Here is a 26,555-nt window from a genome sequence, read left to right on the forward strand (position 1 = left end):
TAGGATTGATAGAAGAGATAGAGAAGATCCAACGGAGAGCAGCGCGCTTCGTTACAGGATTACTTAGCAATCGCGAAAGCGTTACGGAGATAATAGATAAACTCCAGTGGAAGACTCTGCAGGAGAGACGCTCAGTAGCTCGGTACGGGCTTTTGTTGAAGTTTCGAGGACATACCTTCACCGAGGAGTCAAGCAGTATATTGCTCCCTCCTACGTATATCTCGCGAAGGGACCATGAGGATAAAATCAGAGAGAGTAGAGCCCACACAGAGGCATACCGACAATCCTTCTTTCCACGAACAATTCGAGACTGGAACAGAAGAGAGAACCGATAGAGATACTCAAGGTACCCTCCGCCACACACCGTCAGGTGGCTTGCGGAGTATGGATGTAGATGCAGAGCAGTGAACACCGGCGAATTGTCAAAGGATGGTCGTTCTCATGTGTTCATTTCTATTAAATGCTGTGGTAAACTAGGCTCGAAGAAGGCACACCATGCGATTGCACTGTGTGACTTTGCAGTCTACGAGCAAGTGACTGGCCACTTGAAATCTCACGCTCGCAGACGCCGCTCACGCTGATGTGTCATCAGACGAGGTAGTATCGGTCACCTTTGGCAGCTTGTGCTACGCCGTGCGTTTTTGATACACCCCGTCTCTCTCACGCTACAGCCGCGTCAACACCACGTGGGTAGCCCATGCACCTGAAAGTCTCAATTGCCTGCACTCACACACTGACGATGGCGGGCCTCTTCTCGGAGCCATTGGGGTCGAGGTCCGGGGGCAGGAGGAGGCGCACCTGGGCTGCCACCCCTCCCTCTACCTCCACCCAGTCCTCCAGACGCCCTGGCTGCAGTCTAGATTTCAACAACTTCCGCAGCTCTTTGCTGTTTGACGTCAGTTTCGTGTCGCCTGTAACACACAAGGGGCAAAAATATACGTATGTTTCGTGATTTAAAGAGGAAACGGTACCGAGACAAACTTAGTACACAGGTAAAACACTCTAAAAAGCAATTTCGAATGAATATCGCGATTAGAAACGGCTATAACTGTCTAATGCATAACAAAAAAACGATAAGAATTACGGATAATGTAAAGGAAAAAAACTTCACATACTGTGGTGTGCATACTGTAAGACCTTCGGTACACACACTATCAGATTATTTGACTTGTCGCTCTAACGAAGTAGGCGAGTGCCAGCAATACGTCTCGTGGTCTTATCGTGGCGTGTTTATCTTCTGCCGTTAGGTCAGACGATAGAAATGCCACTTGCATGCTCAGAGTAGCAGATTAACGGTGACCAACTTTAAACAGAACTTGATTAATTTTCACATACATTTATTAAAATAATAACAAGCATAAAAATTACTTAACTTGGTTCTGGATGCAATTTACAGTTGAGAATCTGAAGTTCCTTTTGTATTGGTACATTAATCTCTGATACTTGACAAAAGTGTCTATACATTTATCTTCATGGCTATGTACAGGAATTGGGTAATCTTATTAGGCGCAGACTGAAACTTGACTATAGACTGGTACAGACAAATGTAGAACTCGTACAGACAGGTACAGACTAATGCAGACTGGTACTGACTGGTGCATACAAATGCAGACTGACTAATCGGAGGTCTGTACACTCGTTATAATACCTCGTGCGTTCATGAATCACTGCGCGAGTGTGATCCGCGAGGAGAAAAGGTTCTACGCTAGCAGCAATCTCATTGGCTGCGTTACATATTAATACGCGTATCGGCAGAAGCAGAATTTGGTTCGTCTCTAAGGCAGCGCCGTCTCGTAGTGCGGAGACGGACGAGCGCCGCGCCTGTGCTGTTGTGCTTAGCGGGGCGCGCTCTAGTGGGAAAGTTGTGTACGCGCTGACCACACGGAACTATGTACACAACGCATACTTTATAGGTTTTCTGATACCTTCCCCTGCTCACTCACATAATACCTAAGGGATAATCGCTTTCACAACATACAGGGATAACAAGTATAAGTGCATGTATTTTTTTGTGTGGTAACTTGATATGTGCAAACATCATTGTGAAGGTTGTTTTTCTGTGTATAAAACAGTCTTTCCACAATCATATCACAAAATTTATGACCTGATGCCTTCTGTACAGTCATAGCTGCACCACTAAGTGGACTACGGCTGTCAGTGTAGACTAACTGTTTTGCATCCACACTTCACACTTCAACTTCCGACCTGCCCAGGGGAAATTAATCATTAATGGATTGCTCTTTCACATTTTCTTGGAGGTATTAACCAACATAAAAGCCTATGACTTGCAATAGCTATAATTAACAGTTTTCAGATCACGTAAATACTGATGTAATGTTGATCTGAAAATACAAGTGTTGTGCAGAAAGTAAGTTCCGAACGCTCGCGAAATGGACACAACAGTGAAAACCTGATGAAGCTTTGCACGGATGTATTGGGTTGGTTGGTTGGTTTTGGGGAACGAGACCAGACAGCGAGGTCATCGGTCTCATCGGATTAGGGAAGGACGGGGAAGGAAGTCGGCCGTGCCCTTTGAAAGGAACCATCCCGGCATTGGCCTGGAGCGATTTAGGGAAATCACGGAAAACCTAAATCAGGATGGCTGGTCGTGGGATTGAACCGTCGTCCTCCCGAATGCGAGTCCAGTGTCTAACCACTGCGGCACTTCACTCGGTACGATGTGTTGGGTAGTGTCTCTAGTATGACTGTCGATCGCATCAAGACGCTCTTTTCAGTTGTGAGCGCACTGTGATCGATTAAACATGTCTCCCGCCAAGTAGGAGGGCCCGCTGAGAGGCTTCGCCTTAATGAATGCAGCCCACCTAACACAACTGCCATGCACTTCCTTCAAAAATGGTTCAAATGTCTCTGTGCACTATGGGACTCAACTTCTGAGGACATCAGTCCCCTAGAACTTAGACTCACTTAAACTTAACTAACCTAAGGACGTCACACACATCCACGCCCGAGGCAGGATTCGAACCTGCGACCGTTGCAGTCGCGCGGTTCCAGACTGTAGCGCCTAGAAGCGCTCGACCACTCCGGCCGGCCCCGGTACTTCCTCCTTTACGGCAGTTCTCAGCCGCACTCTGCAGGGGCAGTGAAGACGCTCCTGCAGCCTTTTCGATGGGAAGTGTTCGATCACCCACAATACATACCTAACTGGCTCATCTGAGTATCATATCTGTTCACATGAAACGCTGGAGACAAGACGACACTTGGGCGCAGGCTACACGCTGTACACTAATGTAGAGAATTATCGGAAAGCACAGGCAGGTGCCTTCGTTGACTATGGAGTTGGAAATTTGGTATAACGCTCCGACAAATGACTAAGTCGGAGCGGTGACTATGTAGAGAAGTATCTGGAAAGTGTAGCTAACTCTTGCAAATAAAATGTTGCTGACTTTCACTGTGGATTTTATTTCGCGACCGATCGTAACTTACTTTCTGGACAACCCTCGTATATGAACATCCATTTACCATATTTATCCTAAATTGATTTCCAAGGACTAGTTTGAATGAAATGGGATTTCTATCAAAATTAAATAGACCCTTTCCGTCGACACTGGGCATCGCATGAAAGACATGATGATTTTGTTAGGCTGATCCCAGCTACACAACGCCAAATTGCAAATACCTACTGAAACACTAGAGAAACTGCGCCTGACGACTCTTAGGAGAGAGACCCTATATATTTTTTCTCTGGGCAAACAAAGTGACATTTTTCAATGCATAATGTTAACCACACCAAATGCAAGCTCTTAAACGCTTCCTCCAGCCGTTGAGCGTGCTGCTCTAGGTCTTTAGAAAAAACATTCTTAAGTATCCGTAAGCATTTGTTGATATTGGTTGTGTCATGGAATATAAAAGGAGTCTTTATGTGGTTTTCTGAAACCATTTCCAACTGTTGATACTCACACTTTAAACCCATCATGGAGAAGTATTTAATCATATACAGATCCAGGCTGCCCAACATTTTTTTATGTGTGGTACATGATATGTTTCCATCATCGTTCTCGCATTCAGATATTCGGTGCTCCCCTTCGTGTATCACTCCCCTCAGTAATGCCAACCTTCGGATATTGATTGATGAATCCATCCATTATTGGTTAAAAGTGCTGATATATTCTGTATAACGTAACTTCTTTTACACCGCAGGGTCCTGCCCCCTGTGCTCAGGATTTTATGCTGTGGCACAGATGTTACTGGTAATGGTCCACTAGGACTGAACTAATCTGTGTCATATTAACAGAGTTCCCATAACTGTCCTAACCTTGCCTTTTAAATGCTGTACTTTGTGCATAAAGCTAACACACTGATGATCATCCTGTGACATAGACCTCCACTCGACCTATCTAAATTGTCTTCATCTATGATGTTCAATTTGGCGATCAATAATCCTTTTGGCAGATCCACTTCATAAGAGTCAAAATTATCCATACCCTCCAGAACTATATAATCACCATCTACTTCCAGCAAATGTGCCACACTTTCATGCACAAAAGAAAGTGAAGTATCCGGTTTCTCATTGTGTTCTAATAGCTCAATACCCATACACACACAGAACAGTTCCGTCCTGTCTATCGGTATTTTATCATGGAAACAGGATTCTGTGCCCTCCTTGAAATACCAGGTGCAAGTCCTGACAAAAACACATCTGGCACTCTGTATTCCGCCTCTTACAAAATAATTTTATGCTCCTCCTCATTCTGTGTTAACTAAGAAATTTACACATTGGTTTTCCTAATTCTGTCCAAGAATGCTTCCACTGACTGGTTTAAATTTTGGGACATCCCATTAACTTGTTCCCTAAAGAATGTAGCACTGTTCTGTTTGTAGCAACACTGATATTTTCCATTGTTCAGTTGTTCAAATGTGTGTGTCTTATTCAGATCCTTGTGATACATCAAGTATGCCTTCACCTCATCCACCAATCGAAAATGATAACGTGCAGCCGCGTGGGGTTAGCCGATCGGTCCAAGGCGCTGCAATCATGGACTGTGAGGCTAGACCCGGCGGAGATTCAAGTCCTCCCTCGGGCATGGGTGTGTGTGTTTGTCCTTTGGATAATTTAGGTTAAGTAGTGTGTAAGCTCAGGGACTGATGGCCTTAGCAGTTAAGTCCCATAAAATTTCACACACATTTGGTAATGTGCAGATCTACTTTATCTAACCAAATACCCAGACTAGCAGCAGCTTCAGGACTGTCGACTAATGCCAAAACATCCTCACTCGCCTTTCCGTGAAATAGGAGCCACTACTCCAGTCACAGTGGGATCCACAGAAGGAACAATTATAATGAATGAAGGTTTCGCCTCTCCATCCCAGGTCACCCTACGTGTGAACGTTCTAGTGCTTATTGGAGCACGTGCAAGACCACAGTGAAAGTAAATGAACTCGAAGCACACACTGTGGCGAGCATGTAAACATCTCCATCCGCACCACTTCGCTGTCAGAGGAAGACTGCCAATCCGACTATCCGAGCACATACCCAGGAGCGCCCCAAATCTTCATTTATCTTGATTTCGTCCCATTCTGTTTCTCTACATAGCGCAGTGCTAATTCTAATGACGCCATTCCATCACTCTGTTGGCACCAAGATTGCCCACTTCATCATTAGAATCTCTGTTTCCTTTATATACCATTTCCACATTCTGATCGTCCTGGTTCACCCACATTTCCACTTTATTGTCTTCTGCATTTTCACATGCAGAAAGAAGTCGGATGATATGTAACATCTCATCATTTTCGTTTTCTTCTGACAGAATATCATTGTTTCTTTCGTTACTTTTTGTGTTCATTATGTTTTTCCAAGAGATTTTCCTAAGATTTTTCTAGATTTTCCTATTTTAAATGATCCAAAGTTTCTGAAAACGAGTAAACAACATTCTCCAAATTATCTTTTTTCGGAACAGCTTATACTGATTGAGGTTCGTTAAGCCGATACTTTTCTTTGAAACACGCCAGCGTTCCTTGGTTCATTGGTTGGACAAGGGCAGTAATATTGGGAGGAAAAAAAAATTGAGTAAATGTCTCCACTAAGAAGTTCTCCAGCTTTGGGGTGACATCCAGCATTGTTTACAGTAAGGATTGCCTTGAATGGTAATTTGTTGCTTGTTAAGTACTTTTTTGTCCCTGGCACAAATATGTCAACAAATCACTCCTTAAAAGTTGGGAACTCGGATAAGCTACTACGAACAACATAGTGAAGGCATTAGTCTAGCGAATATAGACACGAAGCCCACGCCTACCACAGTTGTACAAGTTTATATGCTAACTAGCACTGCTGATGATGAAGAGATTGAAGAAATGTATGATGCAATAAAAGAAATTATGAGATAGTTAAGAGAGACGAAAATTTAATAGTTATGGTGGACTGGAATTGGATGGTAGGAAAAGGAATACAAGGAGAAGTAGTAGGTGAATATGGGTTGGGGGTAAGGACTGAAAGAGGAAGCCGCCTGGTAGAATTTTGCACAGAGCATAATTTAATCATATCTGACTGTTGGTTTAAGACTCATGAAAGAATGTTGGATACGTGGAAGAGGCCTAGAGACACTGGAAGGTTTCAGATAGCTTATATAATGGTAAGACAGAGACTTACAGACCAGGCTTTAAATTGTAAGACATTTCGAAGGGTAGATGTGAACTCTGACCACAATTTATTGGTTATGCAGACTAAAATTGAAGAAACTGCAAAAAGGTGGGAATTTAAGGAGATGGGATCTGGATAAACTGAAAGAACCAGAGACTGCAGTGAGTTTCAGAGAAAGCATTAGGGAACGGTTGACCGGTTCACAAGAACAGGGGAAAGGGATACACTAGAAGAAGAATGGGTAGTAAAGACAGCAGAGGATCTAGTAGGTAAAAAGACAAGTGTTAGTAGAAATCCATGGGTAACAGAGAAAATATTGAATTTATTTGATGAATGGAGAAAATAAAAAATGCAGTAAATGAAGCAGGCGAAAAGGAGTACAAACGTCTCAAAAATGAGATTGACTGAAGAGCAAAATGGCTAAGGAAGGATGGCTAGAGAACAAAAGTAAGATTGTAGAAGCATGTATCAAGAGGGGTAAGATAGACACTGTTTACGGGAAAATTAGAGACTGAAAGGTGGCTACACTGAGTCACAGCGCCAGAGACTGCGCCAAAGAGTATTATTAAGCCGCCTCCACTGGCAGTACTTGTTCAGAAGTTGCTGTGGGCAGTTGTAGTTCTGAGGTAACTGTAGTTGCAGTACTAGTTGTGAGCATGTCTTGTGCAGTTGTTCTGATGGGCTAGACAGCCGATGCTGTTCGATTGGGGATGTTGTAATGATCAGAGTTTTTTTTCGTCAATATATATGAGGTAATAGAAAAAAAATTTTGTATTTCAAATTTCCTAAATAACAATGCCTCTTGGTCACAGGTTCAGTCAACAAAGCATCTGGCTTGTGTTCACGTATTAGAGTGTAATTCTGGTTTCTATGTGAAATCATAGTATTTCTGTTTTTTTTAATTACTTCAGTGTAAATGATGTTTAAAATATCTTGTCTTATTGAGGAAGAACCGTGCCAGATGTGTACGTTGAATCACACTTCCACACACAGAACAGCTACATTTGTGCTTTGTTGTTGCGTAGCTTTTATAGTTGCTGGGGACTTAATTAATTAATTGTGTTAACGGAAATTTCCTTTCATTCTTTGTTGTTATTCTATGCAGTCATATTGTGGAGTAATACTAGTCAGGGCCAACCGGTTACGAGACTTCGTAATCGGACAAACAGCGACTAAAATTAACATTATTTGCATTATATTAATTAAGCCTCCATGCGCGTGGCGACCGCTGCTTCGGATCATCCCTTGGAATTCTTTTGATAGTAAAAATAGCAAACAGTAGTATCGTTGTGGTAATTTGTAGTTTAGTAACTGTAGTCTATATTGCATGTGTAGATTTGGTAATGAACATTTGTAGTTGTCTTTCTTCTAATAGTATTTTTTGCAGAATTTAATTTTTGATGTGTTGTATACAGGTTTGACAATTTTGTGCAATTATGAACATTTCAACCGTTCGTTAATCGTGTTTGTGGGGAAGCATTTTGTGTGAATGGTATTGTTGGTGATAAAGTGTCATATTGTATGTAATTTTCGTATAGTGACGAGTTTTGTATGTTTTGTAAATGATTACGCGATCGATGAAAAAGGCAAAAATGATGGATAGGGAGAATGAAGAAAATGTTAACATGGCGAACTCGCCAACACAGGAGAACAGTATGATGAATAATGAAGCAGAAAACAATTTAATAAGTCGGGAAAATAGTCCGGAACCAGTTCAAAATTTTTCACAATCAAAAAATTTTCAGAATATGAGATTAACGATAGAAGATTCTGAAATAGTATCGAACACAGATAGCTTTTCGGCTATGCCGAAGGAAGTTTGTTTTACGGGAAATGTTAGGGGCGAAAGGAATTTGGAACCAGTTAATATGGAGCAGTTGATGAGTGCAATATTAAATTTGGGATCACAAATAGGAACAATTAAAACTGGTATGGGAACAATGGAAACACAGTTAAGATCTGAATTAAAAACAGTGGGATCACAAATAGGAACAATGAAAACTGATATAGGAACAATGGAAACACGGTTAGACTCACAAATAGGAACAATTAAAACCCTGATGGAAACAATGGTAACACGGTTAGACTCACGAATAGAGGCATGCTTTAAAAAATGAAAGATGAATTAAAGAAAGAAATTAGAGAAGAAGTACAACCGATTTTGAATGCCCACAATAATAGATTAATTGTAATAGAAATCAGACAAAAGGAACAGGATAGAGAATAGGAAGAAAGAGATCGCGTGATAGTACAGAAATTTTTAGAGTTAAATTTACAACGTGCACACGATAAGGAAGAAATGTTTGAAAGAATCGAGGAATCTGTACCAAATGAAAGAATAAATAACCTAACACAACAATGTGAACAGTTAACTACTAAATGTGTCACTACTGAAACCCGAGTCGCGACACTTACGGAAGACGTAAATAAACAGAAAGAACAAATAGGTGACTTATCGGAAAGACTTGAGGAGATTTCAGATAAATTGACAAATCTTAGTTTAAATGGGGACAGAGATTCAGATGATACAGCTCCATTGCCATTTGCAGAAACCGAAGAGTACCAGAACATAAATAAACATGTTGAAAATCAGGGAAAATTTAATGAACGCGTTAAAAGGGAATTTGAGGCGTTACGAAAGCAAGTCAACCAAATTGAAAGCGAAATCGTAGGAAAAGACAGCAGAAGAAATTTAGAATCACAGATAGCGGAGGGCTTTGAAGAAAATAATTTTTATTTCATTTACGAGAAGCAACAAGACAGCTCCAGGCGCGCGAACTTGACAATAACCGACATTCGGACTGGGATAGACGCGGTAGGTCTTTGTCGCCACAAGGCGAAAACTTTGACTATAAACACTTTTTAACTGTTCGGAAATTTAAGATCTTTCGCAATTCTAAGAATGACATACATCTATGTTAAAGGCTAGATCAATTTATGTACGCACTTCCAGCAAATTGGCCGCTAAGTCACAAACTGGAATTTATGTGTGTATTCCGAACCGGCGACGCGGATGCGCGCACTTATTAGAGATTATAATAATTTTAATGATTTTTATCATGCATTTCAATTGGCATATTGGTTCGAAAACACGCGAGACAGAGTCAAATATAGTCTTATTATGCAGCGTAATTTTAAACAGTCGGAGTTCCGCACGCGGGCAGAATACTTTGAAGATATGATTCGAAAGAATCAATTCCTTTCCAATCTTTATAGCCCGACTGGATTAATTCGCATTTGCTTAACTAAGCTGCCACAATCGATAAGACAAATTGCTTTAGTCGGAAGATGTAAATACGACATTGAGACTGTTAAGGCTTTGCTACAAGAACTTGAGTATGACAACGACGACGTGACTTCTTGTAATTTTTTCAGTAACAATAGATTTTCAGAGAGAATGGACGTTATATGGGTAGTTTTGAGAATGGCAGACGAAACAGACAGGATAATAGATACCAGCCTTATGCCAATAACAGACGTTCTAACAGAAATTACACAGACAATTATAATAACGGAAATTCCTACCGGAATGATCAATCATACGGAAACAGTAATCGGTATCATCAAGACAGAAATTATTCATACAATAATAGAAATTCTTACTACAGAAATATCCATGGTAGAAGATCTAACAGTAATTTCAGAAGTGACAGTTGAAATTACACAAGATGTAGTCATGCAGATAGCCAGGAAAACACAAATTTTAATAACAGACACAACCAAGAATTTACATTTAACAGACAGGAGGGGTCTAATTGGCATCCTCCGCGTGAGAGAAATTCAGAGAGACAAGTGCAAATCGTTGAAATTGATCCGCGAAATGACGCGAATAATCAAAGACGTGACGCAAACAATCCACAATGACTTGTAGCTTCGGCTTCTGGCAGCAATATAGACGGTTCAGAAAGCAATAACACTAAGACTTTATACTACGTACGCCTGGAAGACATGAGAGACATTTTGCTAGACGAAAAGGAAAATAATGTGAACGCATATTTACATCTTGTTACGGAAGTATGTGTGGGTAAGAATAAGTTCACTGCAGTTTTAGATTCTGGGAGCCCATTGAATGTTATTAGTGAATCTGTTTTTCGTATATGTGTAAGAACTATTGCTTCTCCTGTGTTATCTGTTTCTAAAACTACAATTCGAGGAGCTATTTCTGGAAAAAGTGTGGAAGTCAAAAACAGACCAACTTAAATTTCATTTGTCAAGGATATGAATTTTCTGCTAATTTTATTATTGTTCCATTACTCAGTACTCAAATTATATTAGGTATGGAGTTTCTTAACACACATAAGGCAATTTTAAACTTTAAGGAAGGAAGTGTGAATTTGACTGTTGCGTAATGCCGAGATGTTTGAAATTTTTCGAGTGTTTAACGAAATCTGAATCAGACACAAAACGTTTAAGGTTTCTTACCCCTGATGTTTTCGCTGAGTATTATGACGACAATGTGTACATTCATGACAACGACAATAGATACAGAGACGGGATGGATGATGTAATTAATAGCGAAGAATTAATTAATGAAAAGGTTAAGAAAGCTGAAGTGCCAGATGACGTTGCAAGAGAACTACTGCACCAAATTATGATGTCACATGCTGCAGTATTTAGTCATTACACAGGAACTATACAAGGCTTACAATATTTATTTAAATTAAAAGAACACACACCATTTCGAGGAAAAACGTACGCTATTCCTTTGGCTTATAGAGACAAGGTTAAGAGTGAACTTTAATGCATGTTAGATCAAGGCATTATTGAGCCAGCAGTCAGTCCTTACACCAACCCACTATATGTCGTTCTTAAAAAGGATGGGTCAATTCGTTTGGTTCTGGATTCCAGACAGATAAATAATATCATCATTCCTGAAACTGACCGTCCACAAAACTTAGATGAACTTCTTCAACATTTCCATGGAATTAAAGTTTTATCCTCGATCGATATGCGCGCAAGTTTTTGGCAAATAGAACTCCACCCTGATTGTAGAAAATACCCTGCCTTTTTAGCCTTTGGTAAATTGCATAATTTGTCCTCACCTCGTGTGAACTATCTGGAAAGAATTCTAATTGGTGTTGGGATGAGGAAGCTCAATAAGAATTTGAACAACTTCGTGATGCTTTAGTTGCTGCTCCACTTCTTTTACACCCGGATTTATCTAAAGATTTTTGTCTGGCGACGGACTCATCACACAAAGGCCTAGATGCACACTTATTTCTAGAGATAGAAGAAAACGGCGTTGTAGTACAGAAAACGATTGCATTTGGAAGTCGTGTTCTCTCTAAATCAGAAAACAATTATTTGATTACGGAACTTCAAGCTTTGGCATCTTTTTGTATGGCAGACATACTAAGGTTTACACCAATCATCGAGCTCTGGAATTTCTTATGTCAGCAAAATTAACACATGGAAGATTGTCACGATGGGCGCTGTATCTACAGGAATTTGATTTTAGTGTTGTTTACATAGAGGGTTCTTCAAATATTATTGCTGATAGAATGAGATTTTCACTCTGCAGCGGAGTGTGCACTGATATGAAACTTCCTGGCAGATTAAAACTGTGTGCCCGACCGAGACTCGAACTCGGGACCTTTGCCTTTCGCGGGCAAGTGCTCTACCAACTGAGCTACCAAAGCACGACTCACGTCCGGTACTCACAGCTTTACTTCTGCCAGTATCCGTCTCCTACCTTCCAAACTTTACAGAAGCTCTTCTGCGAACCTTGCAGAACTAGCACTCCTGAAAGAAAGGATACTGCGGAGACATGGCTTAGCCACAGCCTGGGGGATGTTTCCAGAATGAGATTTTCACTCTGCAGCGGAGTGTGCGCTGATATGAAACTTCCTGGCAGATTGAAACTGTGTGCCCGACCGAGACTCGAACTCGGGACCTTTGCCTTTCGCGGGCAAGTGCTCTACCAACTGAGCTACCGAAGCACGACTCACTCGAACCTTCGCAGAAGAGCTTCTGTAAAGTTTGGAAGGTAGGAGACGGATACTGGCAGAAGTAAAGCTGTGAGTAGCGGACGTGAGTCGTGCTTCGGTAGCTCAGTTGGTAGAGCACTTGCCCGCGAAAGGCAAAGGTCGCGAGTTCGAGTCTCGGTCGGGCACACAGTTTTAATCTGCCAGGAAGTTTCATTATTGCTGATGCTTTATCACGTGCACCTATGGGTTTGAAACAAAGTGCTGAGGAGGACTGCAAAGAAAACAATTATTGTTTGATGTATATTCAAGGTGTTGCGGTTGAAAATTTTATTTCGTCTTCGCTCCAGGACATCACTAAGGAGCAAAACAAGGATCCAATCTGGAAGGACATTAAGGAGAAGTGGAGGAGAAAGGAAAGTGTAGCGATTAGACAGTATTATTTAGTTCGCAATGATATTCTTTTTAAACGAAAATCGGTCGACAACTCTGTCTGGTTAGTTTGCATTCCTGATGAGTGGGTTAATAAATTGATTTGGTATACACATTTCAGTTATGCACACTTTGGTCCCAGAAAATGCTTTCATAAATTACGAGAAAATTGCTACTTCAGTTATATGGAAAAACGTATTCGATCTGTTCTTGCCAAATGCAAATTATGTCAAAAGGCTAAGCCGCCAACTATTTCTCACAGAGCACCGTTGTTTCCTATCATTCCAGCGAAATTAAAGGACATGGCTGCAGTCGATTTGTTCGGTCCAGTGGTTTGTTCTACTAATGGTTTTGCGTACATTTTGGTAGCCGTGGAATTGACATCAAAATATGTGTGTTTTACATCTTTACGCAAAGCAACAGCTCGTTCAGTATCTAATGCTTTCATCAAACATTTTCTTAAAGAAGTGGGTCATGTTGATAAAGTTATATCAGATAATGGATTACAGTTTCGCTCTAAAATTTGGGCTCGTACTCTACGGCGTCGTAAAATTAAACCAGTTTTCATTTCACTTTTTCACCCTCTATCTAACGCTTCAGAGAGATGGATGAAGGAAATCAATAAACTGTGTCGACTTTATTGTCATCAGAATCACAGAACATGGGATCAGAATCTTCATATTTTTCAAAACATTCTGAATGAATTTCCTAATGATTCAACTTCTTTACCGCCTATATTGATATTAAAAAATAAAGCACCGACAAATCGCATTTCTGAAATCGTTCGTTTTCCGCCTTCACGGAAACTGCGGCATTCTGAAGTTGTCAACCTGGCTCTACAAAATATTGCATCTGCCGCTGCTAGAAGAGAAAAATCAGCTAAACGTCCTGGTCGTTTAAAAACCTTGTCAGTTGGTCAAAAGGTGTTAATTAAGTCTCATCGTTTGCCTCACAAAGGAAAAGGCTTGTGTCGCCAATTTTGTCTACTTTATAACGGTCCATATAGGGTTCGCAAAATTGTTCATGATTACACTATCGAAGTAGAAACCCTTAAATCACGGCGCTCTAAGGGAATACATCATATATCGAACGTTAAAATTTTTGTGGAATGACATACTTTTGAGAAACTAACAGTTATATGTAAACACACGGAGAGTACAAGGATACCGCGCCGTGTTCTGGCGGAGGCACATACTCAAAGCAACAGTCAAGTCTGCGCGCCGCACAAGGCAGTCGTTGACCGCAAACAATTACTTCCTACGTCACGCTTACCTATAGCTGATGGAGCGCTCAGTGCGAATGCACTGACAGCCGTAAACAAATATACAGTCTAATTTATCTGATTAAATTCAGTATAAAGCTATAGTGACTTGATAAATTATGTTATTAACGTTCAGTATTTTTCAGGATACAGTTGTATAAAATATTTAAGAACTTCAGGTAAATCTGTGTTTGTTCGACGTTAAGAGGACTTGCCATCGAGAAAATTTCAGGAAGAATGTAATTTCGAAGAACAAAGCAATAAACTAAAAAGGTAACTATTATTTGAGTTTATTTTTCAGGAAACATATTTCCACTTAGGTAGGTACTTTAGACGTAATTTGCTGCTCGCGATTATGTGATTTATACTTTGTGTTAACTGATTTTGACAATGATTGATTAATGAACAGGGTTGTTAATTATGTATATTATTCATCGGTTGGCTGCACTGCTTTTTCACTGATGTCACATTTTTTTATTATGTGCCTGCTGTTCTTATTTATTTAAATTATAATTGTCACCTGATTAGTCGTGCTGATATGGTTATGTATGTAAGTCATACTTTGTGATTTATCTGCTTGCGCGTTCATGTTTACTTATTAGGACTACATATGAACATTTATTTGCTTATGCTCATATGATGCTAATGACCTGTTTATTATGTAAGATATATATTTGCTGCTTTGCGTATGGATTGCATAATTACACATATTTGTTTGTTGTCATAACTACTCTTTAATTTGGTATATAGAAATGCTGATATACGCTGACACGAACATGGAGTTTGGGTCACACTATGGTATTAATTATAGATTGTTCGCTTGGCAGAGCCTCATTGTAGGGATTGTGCTGATCCACTTGTTAACATTCTGTTCTCTACTGGTATATTTACTCGCTATTGCGTGTTTTGCTTACGCTCAGTGACTTATATTTTAAGATAAGAAAATGAACTGCCATAATTCTAAGAACGACATTAGTACAAGAAACGTCATTGAAGTCACATGAGCTGGAGGTTTTATGGAAGCTGTATAAATTTAAGCTAATAGGAAGGAAGCTAACGACACGACATACCTACACTAACTGCATTCTTCGTGAGCAATTGAAATAGCAAGTAACATTTGACACAAGAAAACTCCACATTTTGCCATGATTCTTGAAATGGTGTACGCACTGTGAAATATTACGATCATTCACACTCCGTACTCGTCCTTACTGAAAGTTACTCAAACTAAAGGCTGTTAGAGGTCATGTATGCATTTCTTTTATTCAATGATGGACAAGGTAACCAAAGTGTATTTTATAATTCATAATGAGTAGAAAATTTGGGTCAGATGGATTACATAGAGGTTGTGTGTGGACATTGTGTCTTCGGATTGTATGGGATGATGTACTGAAGTTTGCACTAGGATTTTATCTGTACTTGTTCTAGGAGACTGACTAGAGGAAAGAGTTGTTATGGAAGTGAAATGATATTGGTATATGTATCGACGTATTATTGAGGTATTGAGATTGTGTGAAGTTGATGATTATAGGCGTTCTGGTGGACAAGAGGTAAGGTAAATGATATTGGTGATAAGGTTTATATGTATCGACATACTGAAGAGGTATTATTGAAGTATTAAGATTATGAGATGCTGATGATTATTGGAGTTTTGGTGGATAAGAAGTAAAGTAAGTGACAAGCATTTTTTTTTTGTTGGTTTATACGGAACAAGGAGGATAAAGACGGCAGACTAGAACACTCAAGTTGAAGGAAGATTGTCTACACACACACTTTGTTAAATCAATAAGCAGTATATACTTTTTTTTGAGAGAGAGGAAGTATTTGCATATCTTGGCACACTGACAGTTGTTCAGCAACCGTACATTTTGATTTGGCTTAGCAAACATTGGTCTTGACATGATGACTATGACGTTGTTGCCACTACTACTTGATACACATGTCGAACATCAAATCTTTGACAGAATTGCATTTACACAGTTAACACTATTCAATTACACAGTAGTACTTAATGTGGATGAAAGATGAGTGAGTGTGTTTTGTGTATTTTCCTTTCCTAATCCCAAATAATTGGTACCGACCTATCTCCTAAATATTATTTTACTTCTTTGTTGTGGCTTTCACTGACACCCATAAATATTATAGGTTTACTGATATTTGTGTATTTGTAATAGTTAATATGACAATTATCTGATATCATTTGTGTGTTTATTTAATTTGTATGTTTAATGTAAGAGCATAGATAATAATTTTGTAAAAGCAATTGTGTGTGCAATCAAATTGTTGTTCGTGCTTACACATATTAACATTGGTGGGTGCCACTTGGAAAAGTATAATTTCTGCTAATGAACTCTGATGAACTGTCTGATTAGTCATAGTGAATATTATGGACTGGTACCTGCACTTGTTCAACATTTCTGGGTGCCATTGATGGAATTGCTTCTACTGAGATGATGTAACTTGTTGCTGTTTGCACCTGCTCAACATTGCTGGGTGCCACTGATGGAACTGCTTCTACTGAGATGATGTCACTTGTTGGTGTCTGCACCTCTCAACATTGCTGGGTGCCACTGATGGAACTATTTCTCCTGAAATGATGTTACTTGTTGGTGTCTGCACCTCTCAACATTGCTGGGTGCCACTGATGGAACTACTACTTCTGAAATGATGTTACTTGTTGGTGTCTGCACCTGCTCAACATTGCTGGGTGCCACTGATGGAACTGCTTCTACTGAGATGATGTCACTTGTTGCTGTTTGCACCTGCTCAACATTGCTGGGTGCCACTGATGGTACTGCTTCTACTGAGATGATGTCATTTGTTGGTGTCTGCACCTCTCAACATTGCTGGGTGCCACTGATGGAACTACTTCTCTTGAAATGATGTTACTTGTTGGTGTCTACACCTGCTCAACATTGCTGGGTGCCACTGAAGAAACTGCTTCTACTGAGATGATGTCACTTGTTGGTGTCTGCACCTCTCAACATTGCTGGATGCAACTGATGGAACTACTTCTCCTGAAATGATGTTACTTGTTGGTGTCTGCACCTGCACAACATTGCTGGGTGCCACTGATGAAACTGCTTCTACTGAGATGATGTCACTTGTTGGTGTCTGCACCTCTCAACATTGTTGGGTGCCACTGATGGTACTGCGCCAAAGAGTATTATTAAGCCGCCTCCACTGGCAGTGCTTGTTCATAAGCTGCCGTGGGCAGTTGTAGCTCTGAGGTAGTCGTAGTTGCAGCACTAGTTGTGAGCATGTCGTGTGCAGTTGTTCTGATGGGCTAGACAGCCGATGCTGTTCGATTGGGGATGTTGTAATGATAAGAGTGTATTTATCGTCAATATATATGAGGTAAGAGAAAAAAAATTTTCTATTTCAAATTCCCTAAATAACAATGCCTCTTGGTCACAGGTTCAGTCAACAAAGCATCTGGCTTGTGTTCACGTATTAGAGTGTAATTCTGGTTTCTATGTGAAATCACAGTATTTCTGTTTTTTTAATTACTTCAGTGTAAATGATGTTTAAAATATCTTGACTTATTGAGGAAGAACCGTGCCAGATGTGTACGTTGAATCACACTTCCACACACAGAACAGTTACATTTGTGCTTTGTTGTTTCGTAGCTTTTACAGTTGCTGGGGACTTAATTAATTAATTGTGTTAACGAAAATTTCCTTCATTCTTTGTTGTTACTCTATGCAGTCTGATTGTGGAGTAATACTAGTCAGGGCCAACCGGTTTCGAGACTTCGTAATCGGACAAACAGCGACTAAAATTAACATTATTTGCATTATATTTAATTAAACCCCCATGCAAGACCTTTGGAGAAAAGACAGCCACCTGTATGAATATCAAGAACACAGATGGAAAACTAGCCCTAAGTAAAGAAGGGAAAGCTGAAAGATGAAAGCAGTATATAGAGGATCTGTACAAGGACGATGTACTTGAGGGCAATATTATGGGAATGCAAGAAGAGGTAAATGAAATGGGAGTATCAAACTGCGTGATGAATTTGACAGAGCACTGAAATATGTAAGCCAAAACAAGGCCCTGGGAGTAGACAACATTCGATTAGAACTTCTGATAGCCTTGGAAGAGCCAGTCATGACAAAACTCTACCATCTGGTGAGCAAGATGTATGAGACAGGCGAAATACCCTCAGATTCAAGAAGAATATAATAATTCCAATCACAAAGAAATCAGGTGTTGACAGTTGCGAAAATGACCGAACTATCAGTTTAATAAGTCACGGCTGTGAATACTGACACGAATTCTTTACAGAAGAATGGAAAAACTGGTAGAAGCCGACCTCGCGGAAGATCAGTTTGGATTCCGTAGAAATGTTGGAACATGGGAGAGGCAATACGGAACCTGCAATTTATCTTAGAAGATGATTTAAGGAAAGGCAAACGTACGTTTCTAGCATATTTATACTTGGAGAAAGCGTTCGATAGTGTTGACTGGGTTGCGCTCTTTCAAATTGTGAAGGTGGCAGAAATAAAATACATGGAGCGAAAGGCTATTTACAATTTGTACAGAAACCAGATGACAGTTATAAGAGTCGAGGGGCATGAAAGGGAAGCAGTGGTTGGGAAGGGAGTGAGACAGGGTTGTAGCCTCTCCCCGATGTCATTCAATCTGTATATTGAGCACGCAGTAAAGGAAACAAAAGAAAAATTCGGAGTAAGTATTAAAATGCATGGAGAAGAAATAAAAACTCTGAGGTTTGCTGATGACATTGTGATTCTGTCAGAGACAGAAAAGAACCTGGAAGAGCAGCTCAACGAAATGGACAGTGTCCTTAAAGGAGGATATAAGATGAACATCAACAAAAGCAAAACAAGGATAATGGAATGTAGTCCAATTAAGTCAGGTGATGCTGAGGGAATTAGATTAGGAAATGAGACACTTAAAGTACGAGTGGTAAATGAGTTTTGATATTTGGGAAGCAAAATAACTGATGACAAAATAATTGATGATGGTCGAAGTAGGTAGGATATAAAAAGCAGACACGCAATCGCAAGAAAAGCGTCTCTGAAGAAGAAAAATTTGTAAACATGGAGTATAAATTTAAGTGTACGAAGTCCTTTCCGAAAGTAGTTGTATGGAATGTAACCATGTATGGAAGTGAAACATGGACGATAAACAGTTTAGACAAGAAGAGAATAGAAGCTTTCGAAACGTGGTGCTGCAGAAGATTGCTGAATATTAGATAGGTAGATCACGTTATTAATGAGGAGGTACCGAATGGAATCGGGGAGAAAAGGAATTTGTAACTTGACTAGAAGAAGGGATCGGTTGGTAGAACGTGTTCTGAGGGATCAAATGAATACACTAAGCAGACTGAAAAGGATGTAGGTTGCAGTCGTTATTCGGAGATGAAGAGTCACAGGATAGACTAGCATGGAGAGCTGTATCAAACCAGTCTCTGGAATGAAGACCATAACAACAACAACAAAACCAGAAAGGCCGGCATCTATAGTTTTTGAATCTCTTGGATTTTCAGAATTCCCAGTTAACAATTTATGATCTCCAGAGGCATTGCTCCAAGTTAGGATCGCTACTCTTATCTTTCCATTTCTTATAACATGTAGCGGAATCTTCATTTTTGGCTTCTAGCGTTTGAGTTGGAAACATTCTATACTTGAGTCCTATCTCACCACAGTTATAAAGTTGATCCAGTGACTGATTTTCTTGATTTACTGTAGTTTTTTACTTTCCCTTGGATCACTTTGACTCAGCAGATAGCATTTCACCACAGATCTGAATCAAATGCATGCCATGTCTTCAGTCTTCTCTTGATTTATCAGACCTGCCGTGTAAGACTTCGTACACAATGGTAAGGGGATGTCGGCTATATAGTGGTGCAGCAGCTTTCGTTGTAGGGAAGCTGAACAGGAGCACAAATGGTTAGTGAACAAGTTAATACAGCAAACAGATGATTTACGTAACTTTCATTTCTCCAAACGTACGAAGACTCTTTACAAATAATATAGGAAGGAACTGATTCCGCCGGCCGCTGTGGCCGATCGGTTCTAGGCGCTTCAGTCAGGAACCGCGCTGCTGCTACGCTCGAAGGTTCGAATCCAGCTTCGGGCATGGATGTGTGTGATGTCCTTAGGTTAGTTACGTTTAATTAGTTCTAAGTCTAGGGGACTGATGACCTCAGATGTTATGTGCTCAGAGCCATTTGAACCATTTGAAATTGAGTCCAACTATCTCAGTATCAACAAGGATCAGACTCTCTGAATAACACACGAATGATGGAGTCTGAGTCGCGACTAGATGGCGTCTACGCCGCATCTCGTTAGGGAAGAGGCTCCGAGTGTGATCGGGCTGAGTGACTGCCACCAGCCGTCTTACACTGCGGCGGCTGAGAACGCTTGTAGTACCGAACCACTGTAGGCGAGGCTCGGTGGGCGTGCTCCATTGAGCCCACCAGATCCCGTATGACCACTACTGGCGACTGAAGGAAACTTGTCACATTGCCTACTTTGATTCCAGTGGGATGATATCGATACATTATACCATAGTACTACTTATTGGGCTTCCTGTAGCTCGCTGATTAGTAAGCCACAAGTAAAAGGCTTCACTAGTCTGTTAGTTATGTGGTTTTTGCATGGTTTTACGATCCGTGAATTTTTATGTTATTTAGAAGAAGAACAAGAGACAACAGTACTGCTTTGGTTTGGTTCTGTTACGTCGGCAGCCACGTACTGTTGCTTCACCTACACCTAATTCTGCTGTTACCATTTTTTATAGTCTCATCACTTTCCTATCTTTTCAGTGCTACAACTTTCACCTCCAAAGAAACAAACCTCTTCTATTTTGAAGAGTCAGCGCTCGTATTCGCAAAAAATGGCAGAAACAATAATTTTTCTGTAACACGACCCATCTACATATATACACCGCACTGAGACTGAGCAGAAAATACTGGTTGGCAGTGAGTGAAACAATAGTGGCTAAAGTGGGCACGATCGTAAAAAATGTATGCGCCTGCATCTCCGCCGCCCATCACACCCACCCCCTGCGTATTTTCATCACTGATATTCTTTTCATTTTTTTAACGTCGTAGTCATCTGCCATGCACCTTAGATTAAATGGAAGATCGGATTGCAGGGGCTCGAATTACAGAAATTTTACTGCATTATGAGCAGAGTTTGTGGAAGATAACAACACCGGCTTACTCCTCTTCGAATTTCAAACGAGTCTTTGATACCATTCCTCAGATCCATGGTTGCTTTCCACCATTCTCTGTAAAGGCTTTTTCTACACTGACAGGAAAAAATCGCAACACCAAAAATTAATTAATCTGGAGTAATGAACTTTCTACATATTTAACTGAAGCTACGGTCGCAGGTTCGAATCCTGCCTCTGGCATGGATGTGTGTGATGTCCTTAGATTAGTTAGGTTTAAGTAGTTCTAAGTTCTAGGGGACTGATGACCTCAGATGTTAAGTCTCATAGTGCTTAGAGCCATTTGAAGCATTTCTAAAGCTCACTGTTGCTCTAGAAAACGCGAATTTTTAAGAATTCATTGTGGCGTTGAACGAATTACAGGAATAGTTTTCTAAATGTCTTGAGAACACTGCCAGTCTAAAACCTGTTTGAGCTGTTTTCGAGACCATTTGCCATTTCAGTTGAAATTTCCCATGTCGACCCACGCTTACAAATAGAACCGATCGATGTTCGGTGCAGTTCCTGTTTGGACGACTAATTCTTTTCCGATAAAACTTTCCAGTAGTCCCACGTTGTTTCCCTCGGGAAACGTTTCTACGTCTCCATAATGAGGCTCCAAACGTGATCCAATGTTTCGATCAACATATGCGTTAGAAACGTTTCTTTCCATTATGAAACTACAGAAACTAATTCACGATTACGTAGCAACTGAAGTAACTATTATCCGAGATTCTCTCTGTGTCTGTCCGTAAGCAGACAGTTTGTACCAGATATACATTTTATTCCGTCCTCAGCGCACCATAAATAATTAACACCGAACATTTTGTTTGTTTGTGACCTGTGTTGTTACGAAATGTGAGACTAATCCGCATGTAAGATGATCAGCATTACATCTAAATGCAATACGTTTGTATTTTTCCTCTCTTCCCCTTCTTCCTCTCCGCAGCTCGTGGTCGTGAGGTAGCGTTCTCGCTTCCCGCTCCCGGGTTCCCGGGTTCGATCCCGGCGGGGGCAGGGATTTTCTCTGCCTCGTGATGACTGGGTGTTGTGTGCTGTTCTTAGGTTAGTTAGGTTTAAGTAGTTCTAAGTTCTAGGGGACTGATGACCATGGATGTTAAGTCCCATAGTGCTCAGATCCATTTTGAACCCCTTCCTCCTGCTCAGACAACGTGATGTGATGGTGGGGAAAGTGTGCAGTCAGGTGGCGAGTACACTAGACCCATGCAGAATTCCTGGCCATTCCTGAATTACATTATTCATATAACGAGTGCTTGTTTTCACTTAAGTCAACTAAATATCTAAGTGAAAAAGTTAATATTACTAATGGGGATATCTGTTTATGCTACAGTTGAGTGTCTCCTAAGCACCCATCCTGCATGGGCAGGATCAACGTTGCATTTTCAAATGGGAACCTTCCATTTTTATTGCATACTCGGATTCTACGCCAGAAAATAAGTACAGTTAATTCAACCACTGTTTTATATTCGTTGTATATGGCGCTTTAATCGACAAATATTATGTGTGCCTGCTTTTGCAGTTAAGAACCGACACATTTGATTCTACACTTCATTTACGATGTACATGTTGACCTTTGTGTTCTACCGGTTCATATTTATGTTCGAAATTTACTTTAGTGTTGCAGATTTCATTGTACAGTATAATATGGCTGATTGGAAACTACGTTTAGAGTGATGTAATGCTCTTCTGTTCCCATAGGGATGTTTGATAGCGATGACCCCTTGCTACCCACCATTCGGGTGCTTGATTCCTTTGAGCATCCATGGCAGCTGCACCTGTTATTATCATGTCATGAACATTTTACCTTCTTACAATGGTTGTGGTTTGTATTCCGCCGGTAGCTGCATAGTGACCAGCGCGAGAGCTATGGCGGTTGGATGGAAGCGCACATTGAAATCATTCACCCTTTTAGTGGGCTTCGAGGGCGGCCACCGAAATCAAGCATTCCGATGATTTGGGGACTTAACCACATTCAACCCCGTAGGGAACAGGAAACTACGTAACCATACAAGTAGGTTATTTGCCAGGAATGTTAATGACGAGCCATTTTGTTATTACATTTGCAACATTCAACCAATGTTTGAACATCAGTATCAACCGTTAGAACACAAAGGTTTACATTTACATCGTAAATGAAATGTAAAATCAAATGCGTCGCTTCTTAACTGCAAGGATACACACCCTTGATATTTGTCGTTTACAGTGCTTTCTACCACGACAGGAAACAATGATTTGAGTGAACTGTAAGTATTTGTTGGTGTAGAATCCACATACGCAATAAAATGGGGAAGGGGAGTGTTCCCATTTTAAAATACAAAATTGACCCCACCCACGCAGGACGGTTGGTTAGGAGGTGTGTTGTAGCACAGACAGATGTTCCCTTGACTAATATTAACTATTTACCTAGGACATTTTTTTCGTACGATGTGTCATTTTCCATTTATTTAGTTGTTTCAAGCTAAAACACATTTTATACTGTAAACGGCAACGGTTTTTAAACACTTACTTGGAGTACCAAATAAATTACTTTTACTTACGTCAATTCCGTTCCATTAAGAATAACTGAGTTGTCTGTCTTAGAATGTTCCGAAGCCAACCACAAATCTAGTCCAATACACGGTACGCTCGTATTTTTGTCACTCTACAACAGCAAGGAATTTCATCTAATGCTTTTCGAAAAGTCGAAGAACACTAAATTAACCTGGGCGCCTTTGTCTACGGCGCCCTGCATTTGACAGACTAACAGAACGTTCTCTTCCATCATATTAGATTGGTGCATAACTTCATAGCGTATTTCTTTTGCTAGGTTCAAATGGTTCAAATGGCTCTGAGCACTATGGGAATCAACATCTGAGGCCATCAGTCCCCTATCACATATTGATCAATCACATAGTGATCATCTTCAGTGTTGTGATGTAAAAATTAAACTCTAGTTATCATTAACCAAAGCTGAGAAGCGATCACAATTTAATTTGTACACCATAGCACTGAAGATGATCACTGTGTGATTGAAAATCGATTTTGCCATCAATAAAACAGCAATATTATGGCCAACGCTGACCTTAATTTAACATATGTGGTCGTTGTGCAAACAGCGTTGGCAGACTGTTGTAAATAGTGAATGAGAAAATACACTAATGGCCATTAAAATCGCTACACCAAGAAGAAATGCACATGACAAACGGGTATTCATTGGACGAATATATTATACTAGACTGACACGTGATTACATTTTCTCGCAATTTGGGTGCATAGATCCTGAGAAATCTGTACCCAGAACAACCACCTCTGGCCGTAATAACGGCCTTATACGCCTGGGCATTGAGACTAACAGAGAACAGAGCTTGGATGGCGCGTGCAGGTACAGCTGCCCATGCAGCTTCAACGCGGTACCACGGTTCATCAAGAGTAGTGACTGGCGTAATGTGACGAGCCTGCTGCTCGGCCTCAATTGACCAGACGTTTGCAATTGGTGAGAGATATGGAGAATGCGCTGCACGGGGGACCAGTCGAACATTTTCTGTATCCAGAAAGGCTGTACAGTACTTGCAACATGCGGTCGTGCATTATCGTGCTGAAACTTAGGGTTTCGCAGGAATCGAATGAAGGGTAGAGCCACAGGTCGTAACACATCTCAAATGTAACGTCCACTGTTCAAAGTGCCGTCAATGCGAACAAGAGGTGACCGAGACGTGTAACCAATGGCACCCCATACCATCACGTCGGATGATACGCCAGTATGGCGATGACGAATACACGCTTGCAATGTGCGTTCACCGCGATGTCGCCAAACACGGATGCGACCATCATTATGCTGTAAACAGAACCTGGATTCATCCGAATAAATGACGTTTTACAATTCGTGAACTCAGGTTTGTCGTTGAGTACACCATCGCAGGCGCTCCCGTCTGGGGCACCGCAACCATGGTCTCCGAGCTGATAGTCCATGCTGCTGCAAACGTCGCCGGCCGCGGTGGTCTCGCGGTCCTAGGCGCTCAGTTCGGAGCCACGCGACTGCTACGGTCGCAGCTTCGAATCCTGCCTCGGGCATGGATGTGTGTGATGTCCTTAGGTTAGCTAGGTTTAAGTAGTTCTAAGTTCTAGGGGACTGATAACCACAGAAGTTAAGTCCCATAGTGCTCAGAGCCATTTGAACCATTTTTTTGCAAACGTCGTCGAACTGTTCGTGCAGATCGTGGTTGTCTTGCAAACGTCCCCATCTGTTGATTCAAGGATCGAGACGTGGCTGCACGATCCGTTACAGCCATGCGGATAAGATGCCTGTCATCTCAACTGCTAGTGTTACGAGGCCGTTGGGATCCAGCACGGCGTTCCGTATTACCCTCCTGAGCCCATAACAGTCATTGGATCTCGACCAACGCGAGCAGCAATGTAGCGATACGGTAAACCGCAATCGCGGTAGGCTACAATCAGACGTTTATGAAAGTCGAAAACGGGATGGTACATATTTCTCCTTCTTACACGAGGCATCACAGCAACATTCCACCAGGCAACGCCGGTCAACTGCTGTTTGTGTATGAGAAATCGGTTGGAAGCTTTCCTCATGTCAGCATGAGAGATTATTCTTTTTGATATGTATTTCGTTCATTTCCTGGTAGCTGATATTAATTGGAACAATCGCCGTTTTGCCTGAAGGCGGTGTTAATACGAAACGTAAATTAAGTCGGTGTTCTCACCATCTGGGGCAGCAGTGGTCAGTAGCCTGGAGAAACGCGGGTCTGGCCCGACACACGAGAGGCCGAACCACTCGAAGTCGTCGCTGAAGGAGGCGTCGGCCCGTTGGCAGAGGTTGCCCTCTGGGCTGGTCAGGGCGCAGCTTAGGCAGCGGGGCTCACCGCCCTCCTCCACGGCGAACACCTGCCGCGTGGACGGCCGTCCCTCCTCGGTGGCCTGGTAGTACCTGCAGTGCGCACGTCAAAATCTTCACACAACCGCACACCGACTACTGAAGCGGCTCTGCCCTGTGAACTCACCAGACCAAATTTTTGACAGTCCATTAAAAGCGCACACTGGTCGTTTTGAAGTGCTGTAGGTAGTACAGACCTGGTACTAGGTGGTCATATTGAAACGTCCCCTTAGAAAAATTATACAAGACTGGTCTATATGAAACGTCCCCTTAG

General features: G+C 41.1%; 1 protein-coding gene across 1 annotated transcript in view; it reads right to left on the bottom strand.

Annotated features, from left to right (window-relative positions):
• LOC126273243 (venom dipeptidyl peptidase 4-like) overlaps positions 1-26,555 on the bottom strand; it is a 327,710-nt gene that overhangs the window by 93,706 nt on the left and 207,449 nt on the right. Inside the window, exons 12-13 of the mRNA XM_049976788.1 lie at positions 26,112-26,335; positions 731-911 (exon numbers count right to left, since the gene is read on the bottom strand). Coding sequence (XP_049832745.1) covers positions 731-911; positions 26,112-26,335 — 405 coding nt within the window. The remainder of the gene's footprint in view (positions 1-730; positions 912-26,111; positions 26,336-26,555) is intronic.

The sequence above is a fragment of the Schistocerca gregaria genome, chromosome 5 (assembly GCF_023897955.1).
Source record: "Schistocerca gregaria isolate iqSchGreg1 chromosome 5, iqSchGreg1.2, whole genome shotgun sequence".
Classification (NCBI taxonomy): domain Eukaryota; kingdom Metazoa; phylum Arthropoda; class Insecta; order Orthoptera; family Acrididae; genus Schistocerca; species Schistocerca gregaria.